The sequence below is a fragment of the Hypanus sabinus genome, chromosome 2, assembly GCF_030144855.1.
Source record: "Hypanus sabinus isolate sHypSab1 chromosome 2, sHypSab1.hap1, whole genome shotgun sequence".
Taxonomy (NCBI): domain Eukaryota; kingdom Metazoa; phylum Chordata; class Chondrichthyes; order Myliobatiformes; family Dasyatidae; genus Hypanus; species Hypanus sabinus.
In genome coordinates, this window is record NC_082707.1 from 57,699,989 (window position 1) to 57,722,178 (window position 22,190).

At 37.4% G+C, this 22,190-nt stretch overlaps 1 protein-coding gene across 1 annotated transcript in view; it reads left to right on the forward strand.

The window, feature by feature from the left end:
* The window catches only part of LOC132379126 (transient receptor potential cation channel subfamily V member 5-like), an 85,757-nt gene that overhangs the window by 59,918 nt on the left and 3,649 nt on the right, over positions 1–22,190 (forward strand). Inside the window, exons 8-14 of the mRNA XM_059946739.1 lie at positions 603–806; positions 8,000–8,086; positions 9,400–9,476; positions 12,111–12,276; positions 13,023–13,089; positions 14,191–14,459; positions 18,853–18,962. Of these exons, the coding sequence (XP_059802722.1) occupies positions 603–806; positions 8,000–8,086; positions 9,400–9,476; positions 12,111–12,276; positions 13,023–13,089; positions 14,191–14,459; positions 18,853–18,962 (980 nt within the window). The remainder of the gene's footprint in view (positions 1–602; positions 807–7,999; positions 8,087–9,399; positions 9,477–12,110; positions 12,277–13,022; positions 13,090–14,190; positions 14,460–18,852; positions 18,963–22,190) is intronic.

The following is a 22,190-nucleotide window of genomic DNA, read 5'->3' on the forward strand; positions in this document are numbered from 1 at the left end:
TTTATAGAGCTGCAACATTACCTTGTGGCTCTTGAACTCACTAATTCCCCTACTAATGAAGGCAAGCGCACTGTAAGCCTTCTTAACAATCCTATCAACTTGTGTGGCAACTTTGAAGGAAAGAATTGATGTAGACCCCAAAATCCCTCTGTTCCTCCACGTTGCTAAGAATCCTGCCATTAACCCTGTATTCTGCATTCAAACTTCACCTTCCTAAACGAATCTTCGCATTTTTAATTAGGCTGAATGCCTAATCTGCTACTTCTTAGCTCAGCTCTGCATCCTGTCAATGTCCGTTTGCAACCTACAACTCACTACTGCTGTCTTCCTTCTCCACTCCCCCAGCTTCTCCCCTTTACATTTACATCATCTACATCACTTGAAAGTTTATTTCCAACACTCCCTTAAGTCTTGTGTTTATGTTTAGTGTTTTGCTTTTCTGATGGCCAGATTGGAATAAGTTCAAGTGCTGCAAGAATGCATGATTGGTATTGGATATTTGATGTTTAAGGTGCATTATATGAAGCTAAGTGAGCCAAAGTAAAAATGAGCTTCAAGAAATTGCAAGTTGTAATCTTAACTTATTTCTGTTCTTCTTTAAGGCACGGAAGCTGCTAAAAATCACTCCAGTTAAAGAAGTGCTGCATCATAAGTGGACTAATTATGGATTCAAATATTTCCTATTGTGGACTGCACTTTACTTTTTATACACAATCATTTTTACTGTCTGCTGTGTGTATCGTCCTCTTACTCCAGCAGGGCCTGATGGGGACAACATCACCATTATGGTTCCGAAACCATTAAACGTAAGAGCAAAAAAGCAGAATTGTTATCCACATAATTGTGTTTATTAAAAAAAATAGTTTCTCAGTGTTAACTTTTTCAGATCACTGCATAATCTTGCCCCTCATGGACTCGCGCAGCACAGAAAGCGACTCAGTGCCTTACCGGGTCCATTGTACACATACTAGTACAATGTAAATGGCCCAAATGTTAGCGTAGCAAATGTGGGTAACCAATTTTACAGGACTGCAGTGCTATTTTTTAATTAAATATTGTGCAATTTGGCAATTTAGGGTGACAAGGCAAAATAATAATGAAAAAATCAAAAATTAAAAATAACATCAAGGCAAAAGAATGTCAAGATGGCGTCTTCATGCAGTCTTCATTAAAAGGATTGCTCAGTCTTGGTTATTTTTTAAGTTCATAGAGTTTAGGGGCAGGGAGGAATTAGAGGTCAGGCCTCTGCTTCATGCCCCATGGATGTGGGATGAACACATCTGCAGTCGAGGCTTCTATTCCACATTCGAAGGCCAGCAATGTGGACATGAAGACGAAGGATATTTGTGGTTGTCGGGCTGTTCCAGGTCAGTGCGTATCTGTGCAAGGAGGAGGTGAAGGCTGGTCAGTCCACATGCTCAGAGTTAGAGCCTTGGGGTCTCATCAGTTAGTCCAGGGGTTGGTAACGAAGATCGAAGCCCAGAGGTCCAGCAGTTGTAGCCTAATGGCTGAAGCCTAGAGGTTCGGAGGCCTGTCCTGGAGTTGGAGAACTGTCTGTCTGTCATTGGGAGGGAGGAAAGGTGCATGTTTTGTTATTAATATACGAACTAGAAACAAAATGACAGCCAGTTTTAAAAATTCTACCTAAGAAAATGATTCTGAATTAACAGGACAAAATCGCAATGAATCTCTGGTTAATAATAATCTTAATACTTCTCAGCTCTCTGGCAAGTTATTCAATTGGTACAAGTATTAAAATATTCAGTAGTCCTGCTGTGGAGTTTTCTGCTCAATGACGGGCAAAAACCAATAGAAAACAGTGTAAATTTGCAAGGATACATTGAAGTTTTCATAGATTCCTCACTATTATTATCATAACTGTTTTTGTTGTTGGTCCAGTGGTTGAAATCTTTGTGCTTTTTGATGGAAAAAGTACTTATTCTGAAAATAATATGCTTATGCGAATTCTAATGTAGAAACCATGATGACTGTTTAGAGAAGAAGGATACCAAAAATGTATGTAGAGAACCATAGAAAATGAGTGTATCTAGTGAGGGAGCAATAGAGGGGAATATGATTTTTCAAAATTAGGTATCTTTATAAGACTAATTATACCTGTTTCAAAGGGATCTAACGAGGCTTATAATAATGAAATTAAAGTAGACCATAATTAAAGGCAAATTGATGCATAAAATTGGAAAGAGTCAACATGGGTTTGAGAAGAATTGGCAGTTTACAAAACAGATAAAGCAAATATAAATAAAGCTGTTGAAGAGAAAATTATCTGATCTTGTTTCATGCAAGAATTTGGTTCAGAAAACTTAGGACCTTTGCATTAAAGGCAACAGACAGATTAACAATTGAGAGACAGACAGCAAAGTATGATAGTAAATACTTATTTCTGATCCTGATCCACTGATTAGTAGGTTTCACTTATAATACTCTAGTTATGTGAACTTAAGCCAAAGGGAGGACATACAGGAATGTTCTGGTTATATCAAAACAGAAGAAAATCTGTCAGGAAAAGTGGAAGAGCAGGCAGAAGACCAAACAGGCTATGGGCAGAAACTTTTCAGAAATGATGCAAAAAGAATTCTTTATGATGCATCTATGTTTAAGCTATTTCTGAAGATAGACAATTAACAGAACATAAATAATAAAGGAGGAGCATAGAAACTGGAAGATAAGAAAATGCGTAATGAAAAAAGAAAACAGATGTAAAAGACAGTATCAAACGCATGTGAGGGAAAATGAATGGACAATTAGAATTGGGTGCAGACAAGAATGAATAGTGACAGAGATAGTGAATAAATATCTTGGTGGGCTGGGTATCTTGGTAGGAGGGTGGGCTTTCTGAACATAATAAAGGAGTACCAATATTTCACTGAGGGGTATTGCTACAAATAAGGTAGATTGCAAGGAGATACTTGACTAACTAGGCAAACATAGCAAGCATAAAACAAACAGATATTGTATATAAGTTTGTATTTAATAAACTGAATTAAGATGCATCTAGGCACACGGTTAAGTGAAGAAGGGAGTGGAGTGTGGCTTCGTTACAGAATGCCAGAGACTAAGATTGCAGGACCTTCACTTGATTAGGCAAAAAAATAGGTTGTGTTCTTCAGTGGGCAGTTTGCTATCTTCTGCTTACTGAGTTACATTCAGAAACTGGAGAAACGGTATGACCCATTAAAAGTTAATTATAATTAATAGGTGGAGTAGGATGGAATAATTTGGAAACAATTTCAGTGGAAATAAAAATGTGCTCATAAGATTTACTGTAATGAAATATGAAATTACTTTGGTGAGAAGTATAAGTGGAGCATGTTTTTGGAAATGAGCAAGTAGACTGAACAGAGGGGAAAGATGTACTCAAATACAGACGTTATTTAATAGATGCAGTAACTTAAGTTGATCTAATTTGTGCAAATGAACTGCAAACTGATTAGTTAGGACTTTAAATGAGGCTTGTAAGGAAACAAGTAGCGTCTGAGTAAATTTTGAAAAACAAGGAGACAATAAATATTGGTTAATTGACTTGTTATTATTCTCACATGGGCCAAGAAACACAGAGCAAATCATTACAAAGAGTATTGAGATAGGACTAGATAAAACAATGACAGAATGCAGAATAAAGTGTAGCAGCTACAGATAAAGTGCAGTGCAGGTAAACAATAAGGTGCAAGGTACATTGTGAGGTCAAGACTCCTTTGTATGGTACTAGGGAACTATTCAATAGTCTTGTAACAGCAAGTTAGAAGCTGTCCTTGAACTGGTGATACATGCTTTCAGGCTTGTGTATCTTCTGCCCAATATTGGATCATGTCTAGAATATCCGATTTGGTTTTTTTACTCTGGGTAGTAATGAAACAGGTGGAACAGTTGTTTAAGCTAACAGTTAAATAGCAGTTGGGTTCAATCTTCATATTTCAAATGAATACCCCTATATTTCTTCAGGATCCTTGCTCATTAATTTATAAAACCACATTAAAATTGTTGAATAGGATCATGACACTGACGGATAATGTTTCCTGGAGATTCAAGCTGCCATTTTTCCTATACTTGAGCCTCTGAATTTGCACCATTTAAATCATGTTGCCACAAATTGGGGTACCATTTCTTGCAAATTGACCTTTTTGCTTTAGGTTACCCTCTATTTCCATTTAATTCTGAGAAGCTCAGAAATAGTCAATAATGTCCAAATGTCAAAGATAAAAATACTAATTGTTGTTTATTCTGATGGTATTTCCAAATCTTCCAGTTCTAGAATTTCATTAACTTGTCTCTGCAATAGGTAAGCTAGCTTTTTTCTGCCTGCACTGCAAGCTGTTGGTTAATTAATTTAACAGGCAAATAATTAACTTTCCTCTTAAAGGAAATAACCAAAAGATCTATAGTAATGCCTTTGATAACCTTAGCCAAATCACTTTGCACCCAAAGAATTATTTTTCCATAAACAGCAATGACAAGTGATCAAATGATCTACTTCTGAGAATGATAAATATTGTCCAGATGGGGAAATGTTTTGCAGGGTGGGATGGATATGTTGGTTGTGGTTGTGTGACAGAGGATTAGAGAACAGAAACATAAGCAATAGGAGCAGGTGTAGACAGTCATATTTCCTGTCATTAAGAAGATCATTGCTGAGCTTCTACCTTAACACCATTTCCCTGTTTTATCCCAATATTCTTTAATATCCAGAAATCTATTCATCTCTACTTTGAATTTCAATCAGTGATTGATTATCCACAGCCCTCTGGACATTGTCAAAGTTTCACCATTCTTTGAAGAAATATTGCAAATTTTTAGTCCAAAATTCTTTGATGTCTGGATATTAGTGATATTTGCAGAACGAGATCTCTGAATTTAACAGGAGGTCAGAATAGTTCTAAAGTTGCACCTTGTTCAAGACTCCTCAGCCTGGAACAATGTCTTCCCTGCATCCATCCTTTTCAGTCTTGTAAAAAAAAAGTACATTTTAATGAGGTTACATTTCATTTTTCTAATCTCAATGAATACAAGCCTTATCTATTCAAATCTTGCCTCATATCACAGACCTTCTATCTTAGGAACCAGCCTGGTAAGCCCTTGCTATTTTCCCTCAAATCTATCCTTTTTGAGTAACAAGACCTAACTTGTGTATAATACCTCAGGTGAGGTCTCACCAAGACCCTATGCTCTGGTAGCAAGGCTTGTTTACTCATTTACTCAAATGACTTCCAATGAAGGCCAATGTACCTTTTGCTTCCTAGTTGCCTAATGAACCTGTATGTTAGTTTTCAGTGACTTGTGTATAAGGGTTGTGTATTGTATGTCCAGGATCCCTTGTACCAACATTTCTCAAATTCTCAATATACTGGGGAAAGACAAACAGCTTTTCTATTTTTGCTCCAAATTGTATAATGTCATATTTGTCCTTGCTGTTCCATTGCAACTCAGTCATTTAGCTTGTCTATATTCCCTTGAATTATTATTCTTATTCACATACCTATTCCTACCCATATTCCCATTTAATTTTGTGTCATCAGAAAACTGTTTTTAGTTCTGGTTGTAAAATTGCTGATGTATATTGTAAATGAATAAACTCTTCTTGGGATTCCAGCCAGGTTCAAGTATTGATTATAGCCAACGTTTCGATGACAAACTCGGCCATCTCCCTGATGAAGATGGCAGTATTTGTCATCGAAGCGTTGGTTATAATCGATACCCATACCTGGCTGGAAGCCCGAGAAGAGTTCATTCATCATATACGCTGGGAAAGCACTAGATCCGTTTTGTATTGTGAATAACTGTGAGTTAAGTTTTGATCCCTGCGGTATCTCAGTAGTTATAACCTACCAATCTGAGATTTGATTTCTATCTCATAAATAACTCTCAATATTAATTGTATATTGCAGGCATCTGGATAGGCTAGGACTGTTCTCATTAGGGCGAAGGAGGTTGAGAGGTGACCTTATTGAGGCTTATAAAGTCATGAGGACCATTGATAAAATGGGTTAACACAGTCATTTTCCCAGGGTGGACAAGTTTAAAATTAGAGGTTTTAGATTCAGGTGAGAGAGGAACAGTTTCCGGGGATTCTGAGGGCAAGTTTTGTCCACTCATATTGTGTGGGTATAAGGAAAGAGCTTCCAGAGGAATTGGTAGAGGTGGCCACAATTACAATGATTAAAAGGCACTTGCACAAGTACAAGGATTGGGAAGGTGTGGGTGGATGTGGGTCAAGTGCAAACAAATAGGATGAGCTCAGGAAGATACCATGGTCTGTAATGATGAGTTGGGCTAGAGCCGCCCTCTGTGCTGTTTAACTCTATGACTTTATTACCACTCATGCCACATGCTGTAGCATTGTTCAACAATCAGTGTAAAAGCATCCATTTAAAAAAAAACTGTACCTGGTTCCATGCTATGGTTCCACTTCTTTCTCGAAAGAACACCATTGGATTAATCAAGCATAGTTTCCCTTTCATAAATCCACATAAATTCTACACAATCATAATATTATTTTCTTGATAACACATCCTTTTGTTATAAGTTCCAGCATTTTCACCAGCCTAATGAGTCCCTGCTTCTCCCTCCTTTGAAAAATAATGGGGTCATTGTTGCTCACCTTAAAATGTACAGAAAATATTTCACCATTATGATGACAGAATATATTATTAATGGTAAATCTCTTGGCAATGTGTGAAGGATCAGAGGGATCTTGGGGTCTGAGTCCATAGGACACTCAGCAGGTTGACTCTGTGGTTAAGAAGGCATACGGTGCATTGTCCTCCTTCAACAGTAGGATTGAGTTGAGGAGCCAAGAGGTACTGTTGCAGCTATATAGGACCCTGGTCAGACCCCACTTGGAGTACTATGCTTAGTTCTGGTGGCCTAACTATCGGAAGGATGTGGAAACCATAGAAAGGGTCGGAGGAGATCTACAAGGATGTTGCCGGGATTGTGGAGCATGCCTTTTGAGAATAGGTTGAATGAACTCGGCCTCTTCTCCTTGGAGCGACGGAGGATGAGGGGTGGCCTGATAGAGGTGTATAAGGTGATGAGAGGCATTGATTGTGTAGGTAGAGGTTTTTTCCCAGGGCTGAAATGGCCATCACGAGAGATCACAGTTTTAAGATGCTTGAAAGTAGGTACAAAGGAGATGTCAGGGGTAAGTTGTTTTTTTTTTTGTTTTGTTCTGTTTTTTTTTACGCAGAGAATGGTGAGTGTGTGGAATGGGCTGCCGGCAAATGTGGTGGAGGTGGATACGATAGAGTCTTTTAAGAGACTCCTGGATAGATACATGGAGCTTAGAAAAATAGAGGGCTATGGGTAACTCTAGGTAACTTCTAAAGTAAGTACATGTTCGGCATGTACATTAATTTTTCTAATAGTATTTCCTATTTTCTGCCTTCTTATTTGTACCGGGTCCTTGGTAACTATTTTGCATCATGTTTCATGAAGATTGATTCAAAGTCTTGCCTAATTCCTCTGTGACTTCCTTATTACATATTTTCCTGCCTTAGTCAGGATCCACATTGCTCTCACTGGTGATTTCATATAGGGATTTTTATACTGCAACAAGTACTTCACGCATTTATTTTATCAAGAGAGGCATAGATTTAGAGTTTTGCTTCCCTCAAATTCTACATAAAATTAGCACTTACACAGAGAAGTGACACACTGTTGGCGCATGCTGCATTCCGTTCGCAAATTACATGTGAGGAAAGTATAAACCGTACACCATTGATCTCATTAATATAGCATTGTCTCTATTCAGAATATTAGATTATTCTGTTCTCTGCTTTTCGTCCCCAACTTGAAATTCCATTTGGGAAAATGCTTTCAAGGTGGGTTAAAAACAAAGTTTAAGAAACACATGAGAATAACTTGACTAATAACCTACTGAATAAATTTAATCTAAAAGCAGAGAGCATCAATTTTGCTGAGACAAATGTAGAATGCTTTTTAATCATGCACTTTGTTTTTCTACCACACGCATTCATTTTTCCAGGAAGCCTATGTGTCAGCTGAAGATTTTGCTCGCTTGGCAGGAGAAATTCTGACAGTTGTGGGTGCTGTTCTGATCCTAGTCACAGAGGTACATTGAATCTTATAAAATTTCACATTACTGTTCTGCCCAAAGTTGAAGATTTTTGAAAACTCTTACATGAATGGACACAGTTTTGAGCAGCAGTATGCTTTATTTATTATGGATATGTTAATACTTCTGGTTCTTTTTGTTAACATAACACAAAGTTATCTGTATTGAAAGACTGAAAAATTAATTAGCTAAATTAATCAATAGTAACCACTTATTGCCCATATGAGGCTATATTTGGTTTATGTTGGTTCGTGTTTCTTTGTAGAATTCTATGAGAAGATGTTGAAACATTTCTTGCCATTTTCTACTAGTTATTTTTATGAAATTATCTGTTTATTTTGTCCCCAATTTTAAGTCCATTTTAATATTGTTTGTCAGTTATAAAGTCATTCAACATTATAAAAATCCCTATTAGCTGTGCAACAGCTAGTAATAAAATCACAATCCTTCTTAATTAATTTTGTTAAAATCAGAATATGCTCCTTAATATAATACATAATTATTTTCATTTGTGGCAGATAATTTGTGTCATGGTTTCTGCACCAACAAAAACATTTAATTAAACCAGCTGAAATATATTACAAAAAAGTACATTTGGAGCATAACAAAGTAATACATAATAAAATGACTAATACATCCTCCCTACTTTTTCAATCTCCTAAACTTTTGCTTCATTAATCTTTCAGAAAATAAATTCATTCTAATTTGAAATTCAGATTCAAAATGATCCCTCCTGAAGGACATCCAATGCTGCTTTTTTTTATTTAGTTTTTTTTTCTGGATTCATACAAAGTTTGCCAATCACTACATTCATGGTAGCTGCACTACTTGGAAAATGCCCTTTTGAAATAGTTTGCTTAAGAGCCTTAGCATATTTTACATCTTATTCATGGTGCTGCAGTGCACTGTACGGCCTTCTCAGATTCATTCTTCACATTATATTTAATCATTTTTATAAAGCACAGATTGGAACATTCATGTACACTGTGATGGAATGTGTTTGCAAACAAATTCACAAATCAATATAATACTGTTAACTTGGAAAGGGAAATAGATTCTCAAAGGAGAAATGGTGCCAAAGTACCCATGAAAATTGTTCCCAGTGAAAGTGCTTTGTCTGCTGGATTTGTTTCCATTGACAACCTCCGCTTTATGGAACACTACCCTGGATTATGATCTCTATTACTAAGTCTGCCATTATCTTAAAAAAATCAGAAAATAGATATCAAAAATAATTTGAATATTCTATCTCAGCAGATTCATTATCTTCTCTATAACAAAACTAAGCTCTTATTTCCTTATCTTCACAGATTCCACGCTTGATTCACATAGGACCTGCAAAGTATTTTGGAAACACAGTAACTGGAGGGCCATTCCACATTACAATGTAAGGCTAGTTTGCTTTATATTTCAGCTACAGTACATCTTTGTTTTGTTGCTTCAAAATCTTTTATGCTGCATTATAATTTTTTGCTGAATACCGTCATTTTGCTTTTGCAACAATTTATACCATTTTCTATTATTAAAATTTATACTATTTTATGCACTTCATATAATTTTAAACCAGTAGAAAGCTTGAGAATAGTAATAATCGAAGTACATTGGGGTTTAACTAAAACCTTCATAAACAAGGCAGTGACGCTTGAATAACAAAATGATTGCAAAATCAGTTTTCTTTCTGCTGAGTTGAGGAATGCAGCTTGGACTGCTTTGCTGAAAGTAACAGTAAATATAGATTGGGTGGTTAAATTAGAACGTAACGGGTGTAAATCAGTGTTCTAAAAGTATTAAGCTGGATTAACATACACGTGAAACAATTGAAAGTATCCATTGCTGTGCTGTGCATCTGAGGTACATGGAGAAAATGAGACTTCTAACTCAATAATTCTTGAACGTGTGCATTCTATGATGAGCGGGCTTCATATACTCATTGTTTCCAATTTCAGGAATAGATAGCAAGTGCACAATTTAAGCAGGCCTTGCATTACTTGGAAATTGATTAGGCAGTGGTTTATGCATCAATTATTTACACAAGCTGTGCACAAAGTAGGCAGATAGTGACATCAGTCTTGTCTATTGCCGATTTAATAACCAGGCTGTCAAAATGAATTGCAGCCATCTGTTTGGGAGAACTCAGCAATAGGATGAGTATAACCAGCTGCCTTTAAAGGGACCTGGAATACCTTGAAAAGTGAATTTGAGCAGAGTGGGTTGTAGAGCACTTATGAAATTTGATTATTTGGATAATCCTGCATTTCGGAAGCTGAAATAATGCTATACCTTCAGGTTGAATTTTTATTCCATTGCTGCTTAGAACCATGGATGGGTTTGCTTGTAGCATGGCTGTGAGGAGGAAGAAAGAGCTTGTAGGGCAGAGTAACATGTGAGAGGTACAAGGAAGGAGAGAAGGGTTCTCCAGCTCCTTCAAAGTTTGGTGTCAAGGGGAGACTGTCAGTTCAGACAGAGCTGAGATCTTTTCTGGGTAGAGAGGAGTAGGCAGAACCAGATGACATCATATCCATGGTCAAACATGGATGAAAGAGCTGAAATTTCAATGGTGAAGTGAGAACATCTCTCATTTAACCAGGTATGGCTTCAAGATGCTTCTGTGACGTACATGGACATCTAAAGCATGCATACCTTGTACAAAAGATGAGTGGTTTTGATTTTTGGATGCTAGCCATCTCATTCCCAGGTAATCACTGCAGGATTCCTCAGGGTAATATCCTAGGCCAAATTAACTTCACCTTCAATTATATTGCTCCTTGTAAAGTCAGAATAGTTAAATAACTGCTCTATGGTTCATTTCTGTTCATGGCTCCTCAGGCAACTAATCAAACAGCAAAACCTCAACAATTTTCAGGCATGGTCTAACAACAAGTAACAAGGAATATTTGTGCCATTAAAATACAAGATATTAACCATCTCTATCAGTGCCTGGTATTTTAATGGTACAAAAGCTATTTGCTACTTATTAGACCATGGCTAGACATTGAGAGTTCAACTCTTTACTCTTTCTGCGTGCACCATTACCATGTTCCCTATTAACAATATCCTGGGGTCACATTAACAGCAATTCAAATGGGCCAGTCACACAAAGACCCTGGCTACAAGAGCAGCTTAGAGATTGCGAATACTCTCAACTTGCCTTGATGAGTACAGCACTAATAATTCTCAAGGGGTTCAATACAATTCAGGATAACAGCCCACTTGACTAGCACCTAATCCACTATCCTAAACATTCATTCCCTCATGAAGGTTGCAGTGTGTACCATCTACAAAGCACACTCTATTTTGTAGGTGACCCCAACTTCTGAAGCACCTTCTAAACATACAAACTCTTCTGCTACAAAGGACAAAAGAAACCTGATATTTACAAAACCATCTTGATTTGAAAAAGTGCCATGAGTTCCTAGTTATAGCTTTGTCTATATCCTGGAACCAGCACTATTGGAATTCCCTGAGCAGAACAAACGTAGTTGGTCAAGAGGGTGGTTCATCACCATCTTCTCAAGGGAAGCTAGGGGTTGGAAATGAATGCAGCCAGTAGTGTAGTAATGGTTACCATAACACCATTGCAGTGCCAGTGACCTTGGTACAGCTGTGGCACTACCTGTATGGAATTTGTGCATTCTCTCTGTGACTGCAAGGGTTTCCTCCGGGTGCTCCAGTTTTCTTCCACATTCCAAAGATGTATCATTAGCAGGATAATTGATCACATGGGTGTCAATGATCATCACAGACTCATTGGGCCAGAAGGTCCTGTTACCATGCTGTACTTTCTAAGTTTAAAAAAACCCTAAAATACCACAGAGGCTGCGATCCCAGAAAAATAAACTTTAAAAAAAATCTGACCATGGACTAACTGCTCCTGCTAAGGTTTACTGAATCAGCTTTGCAACAAAGTCTTGTATGCCTTAGTAAAAAAAAAAATAGCCCCGGAGTAACAACAGTTTTGTATTGCAAGAGTACTTATTTGTTTTACCACAGATTGAAACTGGTTTCTAATTTTGATTTCCAGGATTGTTTATGCTTGCTTTGTTTTAATCACCATGATACTAAGAGTTTTGAACCACGAATGGGAAACTGTTATAATGGCATATGCACTAATTAGTGCCTGGTGTAATGTTCTTTATTTTGCACGTGGATTCAAGTTACTTGGCCCCCTGTGTATCATGATACAAAAGGTTAGTTTATTTTCTTGTTATTCAGTAAAGAATCACCTTGAATGTTCCCTTTTGTGAATCAAGTTTTCTTTTTATTTGAAGATTGTATGAATATTTTTGCATTTGGTCATGCCCTTCTAAAGGGAAACAAGAAACTACTTACAAATTAGTTATTTTGACTTTGTTTGTGAAATGTCCTGTATTTTCTACTTTCAGGAAATGGAGAAATTATTTTTTAAAAAACTGCATATTTTAAAACATTTCTATTTTCGCGTTTATTAATATATGCCCAGAAGGCAACGGAGTAGAAGGAAACAGAGCCAATTTTAAGATGAATGATGAAGCTGGCTTCAAAATACAAATTAAAATTGTGGAACAAAAACCCCATCACCGGCTCCAAGGCTTCTGCATGAAATTAATTTAGCTAGACTCAAGCTAGCATTTAGTTTTTGGATGTACACTTGGGACTACAGAGTCTGTAATTAACAGGCCTGTGGAAAAGTTTAACCAGGCATAGCATTTTATACACCCAAGGGTCTTTGGTTATATCATACACTTTGTGTATATCAACCAAGTAGATGCAAGGTCAGAATTTCTACTATGATAAAGCTGATGATAAGGTTATTCCTCAACTTCAGTTCCATTCTCATGGTTATCAGAACTTTGTAAATTCATTGATTCTGTTTAGGAAATATACTTTCAAATGTATGATAATTCAATTGCAGGATTGAAGCCAATAATCTATTTTCCTTCTTTTCTCTTTTAAGATGATCTTCGGTGATCTTATGAGGTTTTGTTACGTTTTGATCATTGTCATTATAGGATTTGGTGCAGGTGGGTGCAATATGCATTATATTGGTTGGCACAATGTTGTGGGCCAAGGGCCCTGTACTGTGCTGTAATGTTGTATTGGTAGAGAAAGGCAAAACAGAACAATGCCAGAAAAGTATAACAAGACCAGCATTAGGAAAGCAAAAAGACTTATTAATATGAGTGATTTTTAAAAATTGGAAATGATAACCATTACTTTTCAAAGTAAAATTAGTAGGGTTAGGGTCTATAGGGCACTAAGAGAAATAATAGCTTTTATATTTAATACAAAGCTGTAGGAGGCATTTTTAATGAGTGAAGACTAAAATGGAATTAAAAAAATTTAAAAAATGATTGAGTTAACTACAAATATTGAATCTAAATTTTAAAAAAAGCCTGCATTTGCTGCTATGTTGTTCCCTTCCCAATCTGAAGCCTGCTGCCAGCTTCACTCATGCTTTGATGTGTAGTATCACATGAGACTTGATTCAAGTCATTGACGGCGTTATGCTGTTTTTTTTTACTTTTTGTTTTAAAGAAGTGACTTGCAAGCCATAAAAATAAATCATTTCTGAATGGGAATATTTTCAGTACATTTAAATTGGTAAATGTACTGAAAATATAAAATATATTTAAGTGTAACTTAATGCATGCATTCAGTACATTTACATTTAAGAAGCAGTCTGCAAGAGGAATAACTCAGTGAGGCAGCTATCAAAAATAATTTAACTTTCATGTGGAGGCTGTCCAGCACTGGAATTAGGTTCTAAAGGCTATTGCTATACATAATGGAGAGTGTAACTAGCTAGGTAATGATTCCTGAGGTCTCTGAAAACTACCTAATTTTCTTGGTCTCCTTTCATGAAAGTTGAGCAATTCATAGGTTGAGAATTAGGAAAGAGAGATGCTGACAGTGCTGTACAGTGTATTTCAATCCCGATCAAATCAGTGCCGTCACTAACATTCAGATGAAAATCATAAAAATCCAGCAGAGATTTCTCATAGTAGGCCAAATATTGACATATTGACAAATTCATGGGTTTCTTTGTTTTCTCTAATAGTTACATAAATTTAGTGGTTTTGTTTTCATATTTTAATAATTTGTTTATCTTTGAACCATCATAGGTTTCGATGTTCACTTTCAAGCCTTGGACCCAAATACATACTTGTACTTCAGGGATTTTACCATCACCATTTTCACATTGTTTCAGCTGATGATGGGTCTCACTGAACTTCCCGGCCCACCTGAAATCAAAATCCCTGACATTATCATTGTCCTTTATATGGTGTACATGTGTTTTGGTTTTGTTCTTCTCCTGAACCTTTTCATCGCTTTGATGGGAGATACTCATTATCGAGTTGTCAGTGAACGAAAGTCACTTTGGAAAGCTCAGGTAAAGTCTGCTTTTCCTTTCTGAGTAAATGGTTCAATTTCTAATTATTCTTATTACTTTTATCGATGACTGTGACAGGTACTATTTTAAAAAAATAAAAAGGGCTGTGACAGGTGGTCCAAAGCTTTTCTAAAAGCATGCTCTATATTTCAGTAGATTTCCAGTAAGGAGTTTGGAAGTTACAGCCCTATAATTTGTTAAGAAACAATTAGCTATTCGAATAAGTGAACACAATTATTTTTGGAGTCATTCAAAACTTGACAAAGACTATCTAAGAAAATATTTTGGGATGAATTGTGTTCAAGGTAGGCCAATCCTTCCTGCGTAGACAAAGTGATACAGGATTAATACATTTTCAGCGATATTTTCTAATACCTTCATTGAAACATTTGTTAAAATCAATTAATTTGAATGGTCTTATAATTGCCATTCCTTTGGTTTGCCATTGTAAGCCATACAGCAGCCTGGGTCTACCACTGAGTGGTGGACTGTCTGAACTTCCCACTCTTGCTTAGAACTGTGTCCAGGTATGAGCTTCTGGAGGTAACCTTGCCCACAGTTATTTGGTATGGCTCATTACAGAGCAACGTGTTTACAATTGTAAAATTACTTTGCCCTCAGGTTGTTTTCATAGCTGGTTAAACCTTGCCTCTTCCTGTCTGTCAGAGAGAGAGATTGTTTAGTGTATACGACTACTCAAAAGCATTGAAGAACCTATTGAAAATTCAATATACCATAAAATTAGAACATTTTTAACTCTGGAAAATGTGCTTAATTGTTTTAACAATTGCAACAAAGCATTAAATATAACTTGTACTGCCCTCCTCACAGATTACAATGATTTACCGAGATAGGCATTTGGTAGATATAGTAGGAAGATTGTTCAGCATAACAGGAAGGAGATGAGAAGAAATTTGTATTCTTATATACTTGTCTTGGGAAAACCCTAGACAGTTCCAGCTCAAGACCAATAAGCTCAGTGATTTGAATTGAAGTTTACATTATTGTACAGATTTTTAAAATTTAATAGTTAAGGCAATTAAATACTCTACAAGGAGTCAATGCCATAGCTGAGTCAGGAAACCATCAACTCTGCATCCACATTTGCGTGTGAGACATCCACAACTCTGAAAAAGATTTGGGGCATCCACATCTCCTAAAATGTTGGAGTGAAAGTCAGCAATTCCGCAAACAATACAGATACTGAGGCCAGTGATTTTCTGCAGGTATTGATGGAATTTTCAAATGTCACGTCAACAAAATGGAGGAATTTCTGTAATTTATTCACCAGTCTAATTAAATGCCATTTTTTCACTGTGTTGATTGTGCCATCATTCATGAAGTACTTTGGAATTGCTGGCAACGATATTTCTATAGTGCATTATGACTGAAATTCTAGTATGGAAAATAGAAGCTGGCTAGTTAAGTGCAAGTTTAAGTTAAGTTTCATTATCATTTAATCAAACATGAATACAGCTGAACAAAGTGTTCCTCTGGGGCCAAGGTGCAAAACATATACAGTACAACACAGAACAAAACAAAATAGCAAGCAAACATACAGTTCACAGGAAAAAATGTATATGTAGCCCAAATCCCTGAGTGACATGTCCTGCAAATTGATGGTGCATGGCTGCCATTGGCAAGAAAAAGCAGTTTGCAGCAGTCCACAGACAGACAGACACGCACACGTAATCCAGCTTATTTCACTAAACAAGCACTAGAAGGTAGCACCAGCAGGAGAGGTATTCAAGCATGAACACCATGCTACACTGCCTCAGGCATCTCCTCTCCTGGACGGTAACAACAGGCAAGCCCACAGCTTGAGGCCTAGTCCTCGTTACAATGGAGGCCACGCAGAACCCCCGCCGTATGTCTCACCAACAAAAATAAAGAAACAAGTCTGTGGCATTTTACGTTATCAATGGCCACCTGGGCCTTGTGATTGCTAAATGTCCAAGACAATCATTACACTGCATGCCGCTTTGCACACCAGCTCCGATGCCTTCCAGTGGCAACACTGTTCCCAACAGATCCAGCTCCTCAGCCAACAAACAGCTCTCTGATGGGGTAGACCTGCAGTACCTGAAATTCTTAGAAGTCCACTGTTGTCTTGCAATCGTTTTTTTAAAAAAAAGTTTATAAAAAAACAAAAATACTTCTGGTTGGCCCATGCGAGGCCACTGCGTCTGGCTGCACTGCCATCTCATGGCAATTACTGCCGGAGCAGATGGATCATGCACGTGTTTTCCCTATGTGTAAAATACCCATCAGCAGTTTTATTTTAGGAGTTCTGAAAGAGAAAAAATACCCTGGCAAGAGAAGCTGAACTAGGTGATGAGCAAATGGCTTAAACAGGGTAGAGACTGGGCAGCAAGGTTCTCTGATGCTATACTGTAGGTATTGACAGACACAGTGGAGAAGAAGAGAGACAGTTACTCACCTTGAATACGTTGTGCAACTCTGATTACTCCTCAAAAAGCACATTGGCACGAATGCTCCGTGCAACAGCAGGCAGACCCACTCAGATTGGCTTTTATGTACTGAACCGGGCAGGTAGCCAAGACTCCTGAGAACAGCTAGAGGTCTCCTGTTGGGATTGCTGGGAAATCTGCCTGCTGAGTTGGTGAAATTCCAGTTAGTTTATTGATTTCAATGGAAGGAAACGGCTGCAGACAAAGGTAAATTGAATGGTTAATTGTTTTATTTTTGATTGAAATGTTAAACATCTGATATTTAGTGTTTCAGTTATTGTTAGATTAGTAATTAGATTATTAATGGTTCTGTATATATGAGACAACTAAGCAGATAATAGCATGATGGGCTCACTAAACCATGCAGGTTGTGGGGCCTGCCTTTTTGGCTTGGAGGGGTTGGGCTCTTTATTGGGCATTGACAATCAGTTGCTAGCTGGCTTCCCAATAGAATCTGCAAGTGGGACCTTGGCCCAGGGATGATCTGGCTTATTATTACCCTGAAAGTTTTGGAGCACTCCAATTTAGGAAAAATATTGAAGATGGGTGTCTTATTGTTGGACAAGAGAACTTGTAATGAAAATTAACATTCTGAAGCTGCTCTGGACATTTTTATTGTGAACTGTTCTATCAAAAAAGGACATAATCTGAAACCAAGAAAGCAAGGAAATGTAAAAAGAATCATTCTTTCCAAAACATTCAGCAACCTTTCTGAAAATTGCATAACATTAAGTGGAATAAACATCTTCAACTAGTGCATATTTGGATGGAGAGGTTGCCTTGTGTTGGAAGATTAGGTGAGTTTCAGGCAAGTTGCCTCTAGCTGTCATGCTTACACTGAGGAAGTTTTGTCCACTGTTTGGTGAGGTAGCTGTCTGTTGGCTTCAATTAGTCCCCAACACATCGATTGAAAACCAGACATATAATATCCTGTTGTATTCATGACTGCCATTAGAACAGAATCTTTGTTTCTATGGAGATCCAAGCTAGATCTGAAACCTACCGAATGTTGAAAGGACTAAATCGGGTGGATGTCGAGAGGATGCTTCCTATGGTGCGGGGATACAGTAGTGGGCACAGCCTCAAAATTGAGGGGCGTCCTTTTAGAATAGAGATAAGAGGAAATGTTTTTTAGCCAGAGATTAGTGAATGTGTTCAGTGCTCTGCCACAGACTGTGGTGGAGGCCAAATCCATGGGTATAATTAAGGTGGAAATTGATAGTTTCCTGATCGATCAGGGCATCAAAGGATATGGTGAGAAGGCAGGTGTATGGGGTTGAATGGGATCCAGGATTAGCCATGATGGAATGGTGGAGCAGATTCGATGGGATGAATGGCCTAATTCTGCTCCTATTTCTTATGGCCTATGGTCTTATCTGGTCCACCTATTGGAATGTAGGGCAAAACATCCTGGAATAGATTCCAGTTGAAGTTCCAATATCACATTTCTTCTTAAACGTGAACAAATCTCATTAACTTCTTTATTTTATAAATTGTCCAAGTCTGGAGATTAATCTTGGAGTCTTGATGAAGATATTCTCTTCCCCAAAAATTCTTTTCAAGTGAATGAGGTCAGTGTCACATGATTGAAGCCAGAGATTGTCCACCACACTGCTTTTGCTGGGAACTTCTGTAATGACATCTGCTTCTCAAATTGAGAATTGTTCTTCCTATCCATGGATCACTTGTGTACTAGTTATGCTTCAAAGAGAAAGAACAGGGCATACTTTTGTAAATCAGGAATATTGGCAAGAATTTGACATGATTTGGCTATAGACTTAAGACCCATTTCTGGACATAATGATTACAAAAGCATTTATAGTACCAGAAATGGAAAGCGTAATGCATTTCAAATTAGTTAATTTAATCACAAACTGAAACATGTGATAGCTTCTTTGCTGAAACGATTATTGTAATTTCAGATTGCTGCAACCACTCTGCTTCTTGAGAGGAGACTGCCAGCCTGGCTGTGGCCTAGAGCAGGAATTCCAGGTGATCTGTTGGGCCTCAGTGTGGATAAGTGGTATTTAAGGTAAAAGCTCACAACTATGTAAAGAACTTTCTAGAATATTATCCAGATTAAACTGTTCATTGAGAATTAAGTTTATCATTTAAAATATAATATGCTAGTCTTTCTTTGCTGAAAGCTCTTTGGACATTTTAGTTAAGGTATTAAATATTATTTTCTTATCAGTGTTACTAGTGATACAGTCAAATAAAAGAGTAATTACTTCAAGACATTGTACTTGGGATAAGGAAATGTCAAAACCAGTGTTTAAAACAGTAATAGCAGTAAAATGCAAGGACTCTAATGTATGAAAATGGAGGGCTATGTGGGAGATTAGGGTTAGAGTGATTATACTCTGGCTTTAAATGGCAGCAACAACATTGTGGGGTGAAGGGCCTGTTCTGTTCTGTGCTTTGTTGAAACAATTTATTAATAATACCAACATTCCTGATTTGTACCTAGTTGTAATTTGTTCACTAGATTCAAGAAAAGCCCTCTATCTGTAATAGGATGGTCATGCTGTTTGAAAGCAGCAGTGGTACTATTGATAAATATTTGTTTGTGCTGCTACAGCCATTTGCCATTTAATATATTTCAGTCTTTGGTTCATTGATTGAAACTTTCATACTCTAATCTTTCAGTTTCATGCTACTAAATTGTTATCTCTAGTCCGTCCTTCCTTTCATGCCAACTATCAGTGAGATTTACCACTTCTCTCTTTACTGTTTACTTTAATGGTTTTTCTTTCTTCATTTTCCTATCTTGTTTTGGAAAGTAGTGTTTTTTTAAAAAAAACCTTGCAGCTGGTAATTATAGAAATAAATCTGCATAACTGAAGAAGCAAAAATGATTTATTTGGGAGAATACAGGCTTAATTATGCATTATATAAATACATTTTTAGCTTTATTACTCTTAAGAATTGGTAATACCGTTTGAAGTTCAAATCAAAACTCTCTGGACAATATTCAGTATTTAATTTGTAAAGAGATGGGTGGACTAGCTTTCACAGTTGGTGGTGCTATAGGATGACACACCTGTCATATTTTGCTTAATGTTCCTTTTAAATTATTTCCATTTCTTGTCATTTAAGACAAATCAAGTCACTTTTTATTGTCATTTCGACCATAACTGCTGGTACAGTACACAGTATAACCGAGACAATGTTTTTCAGGACTATGGTGCTGCATGAAACGATACAAAAACTCCACTGAACTAAGTAAAACAACACAAAAACTACACTAGACTACAGACCTACCAAGGACTGCATAAAGTGCACAAAACAGTGCTGATCTTAAAATAAATAATAAACAAGACAATAGGCACAGTAGAGGGCAGTCAGTTGGTGTCAGTCCAGGCTCTGGGTATTGAGGAGTCTGATGGCTTGGGGGAAGAAACTGTTACATAGTCTGGTCGTGAGAGCCTGAATGCTTTGGTGCCTTTTCCCAGAAGGCAGGAGGGAGAAGAGTTTGTATGAGGGGTGTGTGGAGTCCTTCATAATGCTGTTTGCTTTGTGAATGCAGCGTGTAGTGTAAATGTCTGTAATGATGGGAAGAGAAACCCTGATGATCTTCTCAGCTGACCTCACTATCTGCTGCAGGGTCTTGCGATCTGAGGTGGTGCAATTTCCGAACCAGGCAGTGCTGCAGCTGCTCAAGATGCTCTCAGTACAACCCTTGTAGAATGTGATGGGGATGGGAGATGGACTTTGCTCAGCCTTCACAGAAAGTAGAGATGCTGCTGGGCTTTCTTTGCTATGGAGCTGGTGTTGAGGGACCAAAAGTAGTGCAATAGAGGGGTCCTACAGTTAATGCTGTTGTATTACAGCTCCAGGAATGCTGTATGATCCTGACCCTTGGTGCTGTTGCATAGAGCTTGTTTATACTCTCCATATATCAAATCATTTTCCTGCTCTTGTTATAGACATTTCAGGGGTGTATTTGATTTCTTCCTTTAGTGCTCCTGAAGCTTCTGTATGAAAACAGACAAATAATTTGATATGTGAATTGGTACAATCATTTGGTTTCAAGGAAAACAGTTCATCCTTCATTTGATAATAAACATTCAAGTTAGTTTCTGTCAGTTTTTAAAAAAATAGCAACTCAGAAATCTGCAACTACCAGCACCGCGAAGAGCAAGCTTAATTGATGTGTGGGCATATCAGCACTTGCAAGTTTCTCTCTAAGTTTTATTTTAACTGGACTTGTATCAATATTTCTTCATCATTACCATGTCTGTTCATTGTTGCCCTACTCAATGGTACTGGAGTTGACTTCACCATACTTTCAAGGTGTTTCACCACCATCAAGGGCAATAAATGGCAGCCTTACCAATAAAAACAGGCAAACTCAAACTGGAAATGTGTCACATCTTAGTGAATTATAATTTAATATTAATGTCTGTAAGGTATAGGAGCAGAATTAGGCCATTTGGCCCATCGAGTCTGCTCTGCCATTTCATCATGGCTGATCCATTTTCCCTCTCAGCTCCAATCTCGTGCCTTCTCTCCATATTCCTTCAATCAAGAATCTATCAACCTCTGCCTTAAATATACATAAAGACTCAGCTTCCACAGCTGCCTGTGGCAAAGAATTCCATGGATTCACCACTCTTTAGAAATGAAAGCAATTGCTTTGATCTCTAAAATGTCTGCTTCAACAAAAGGAAAGGATAGTAGAGCATAGTTTTGTTTCCATCAATCATGTACAGCAGCACTACTTGTCAACTGTGTATTTCTGTAGTATTTACTATTTTACTTTTTAAAGTAAGTTTTACTTGGGCTTTTTCCTGAACATAATGACTCCAAAAAAAATTGGAAAAGAAAACTTCTACATTGGAGCAGTCTCCTGTAGGAATTCAGCAGGTTAAGCGGCATCTGTGGGGTTTGCTGCAAGGGTGGTGAGATTGGGGAAGGAATGGTGAATATTTTGGGTCAAAACCCTACATCATTCCTGACCTAAATAATTGATAATTCACCCTTCTCTCTCTCCCCCCCCACCCCTGACAGATGCTGACCAACCACTGAGTAGAGGGTTTGTTGCTTCAGTTACCAGCATCTGCAGTTTCTTGTATCTCTGGGGTTTGGGAATGTGTACAGTAAACACAAAAAATGTGTGCGAGTCAGATTTCCAATTCAAGCCCACACTAATTTGATAGATTAGGTGATTCGACCAGTTTCATTTATCAGTATAGTGAGTTCTGTATTTTTGCAACAAGAAATCAGAAGAGAAAGTGAGAAGACATAAAACAAGATG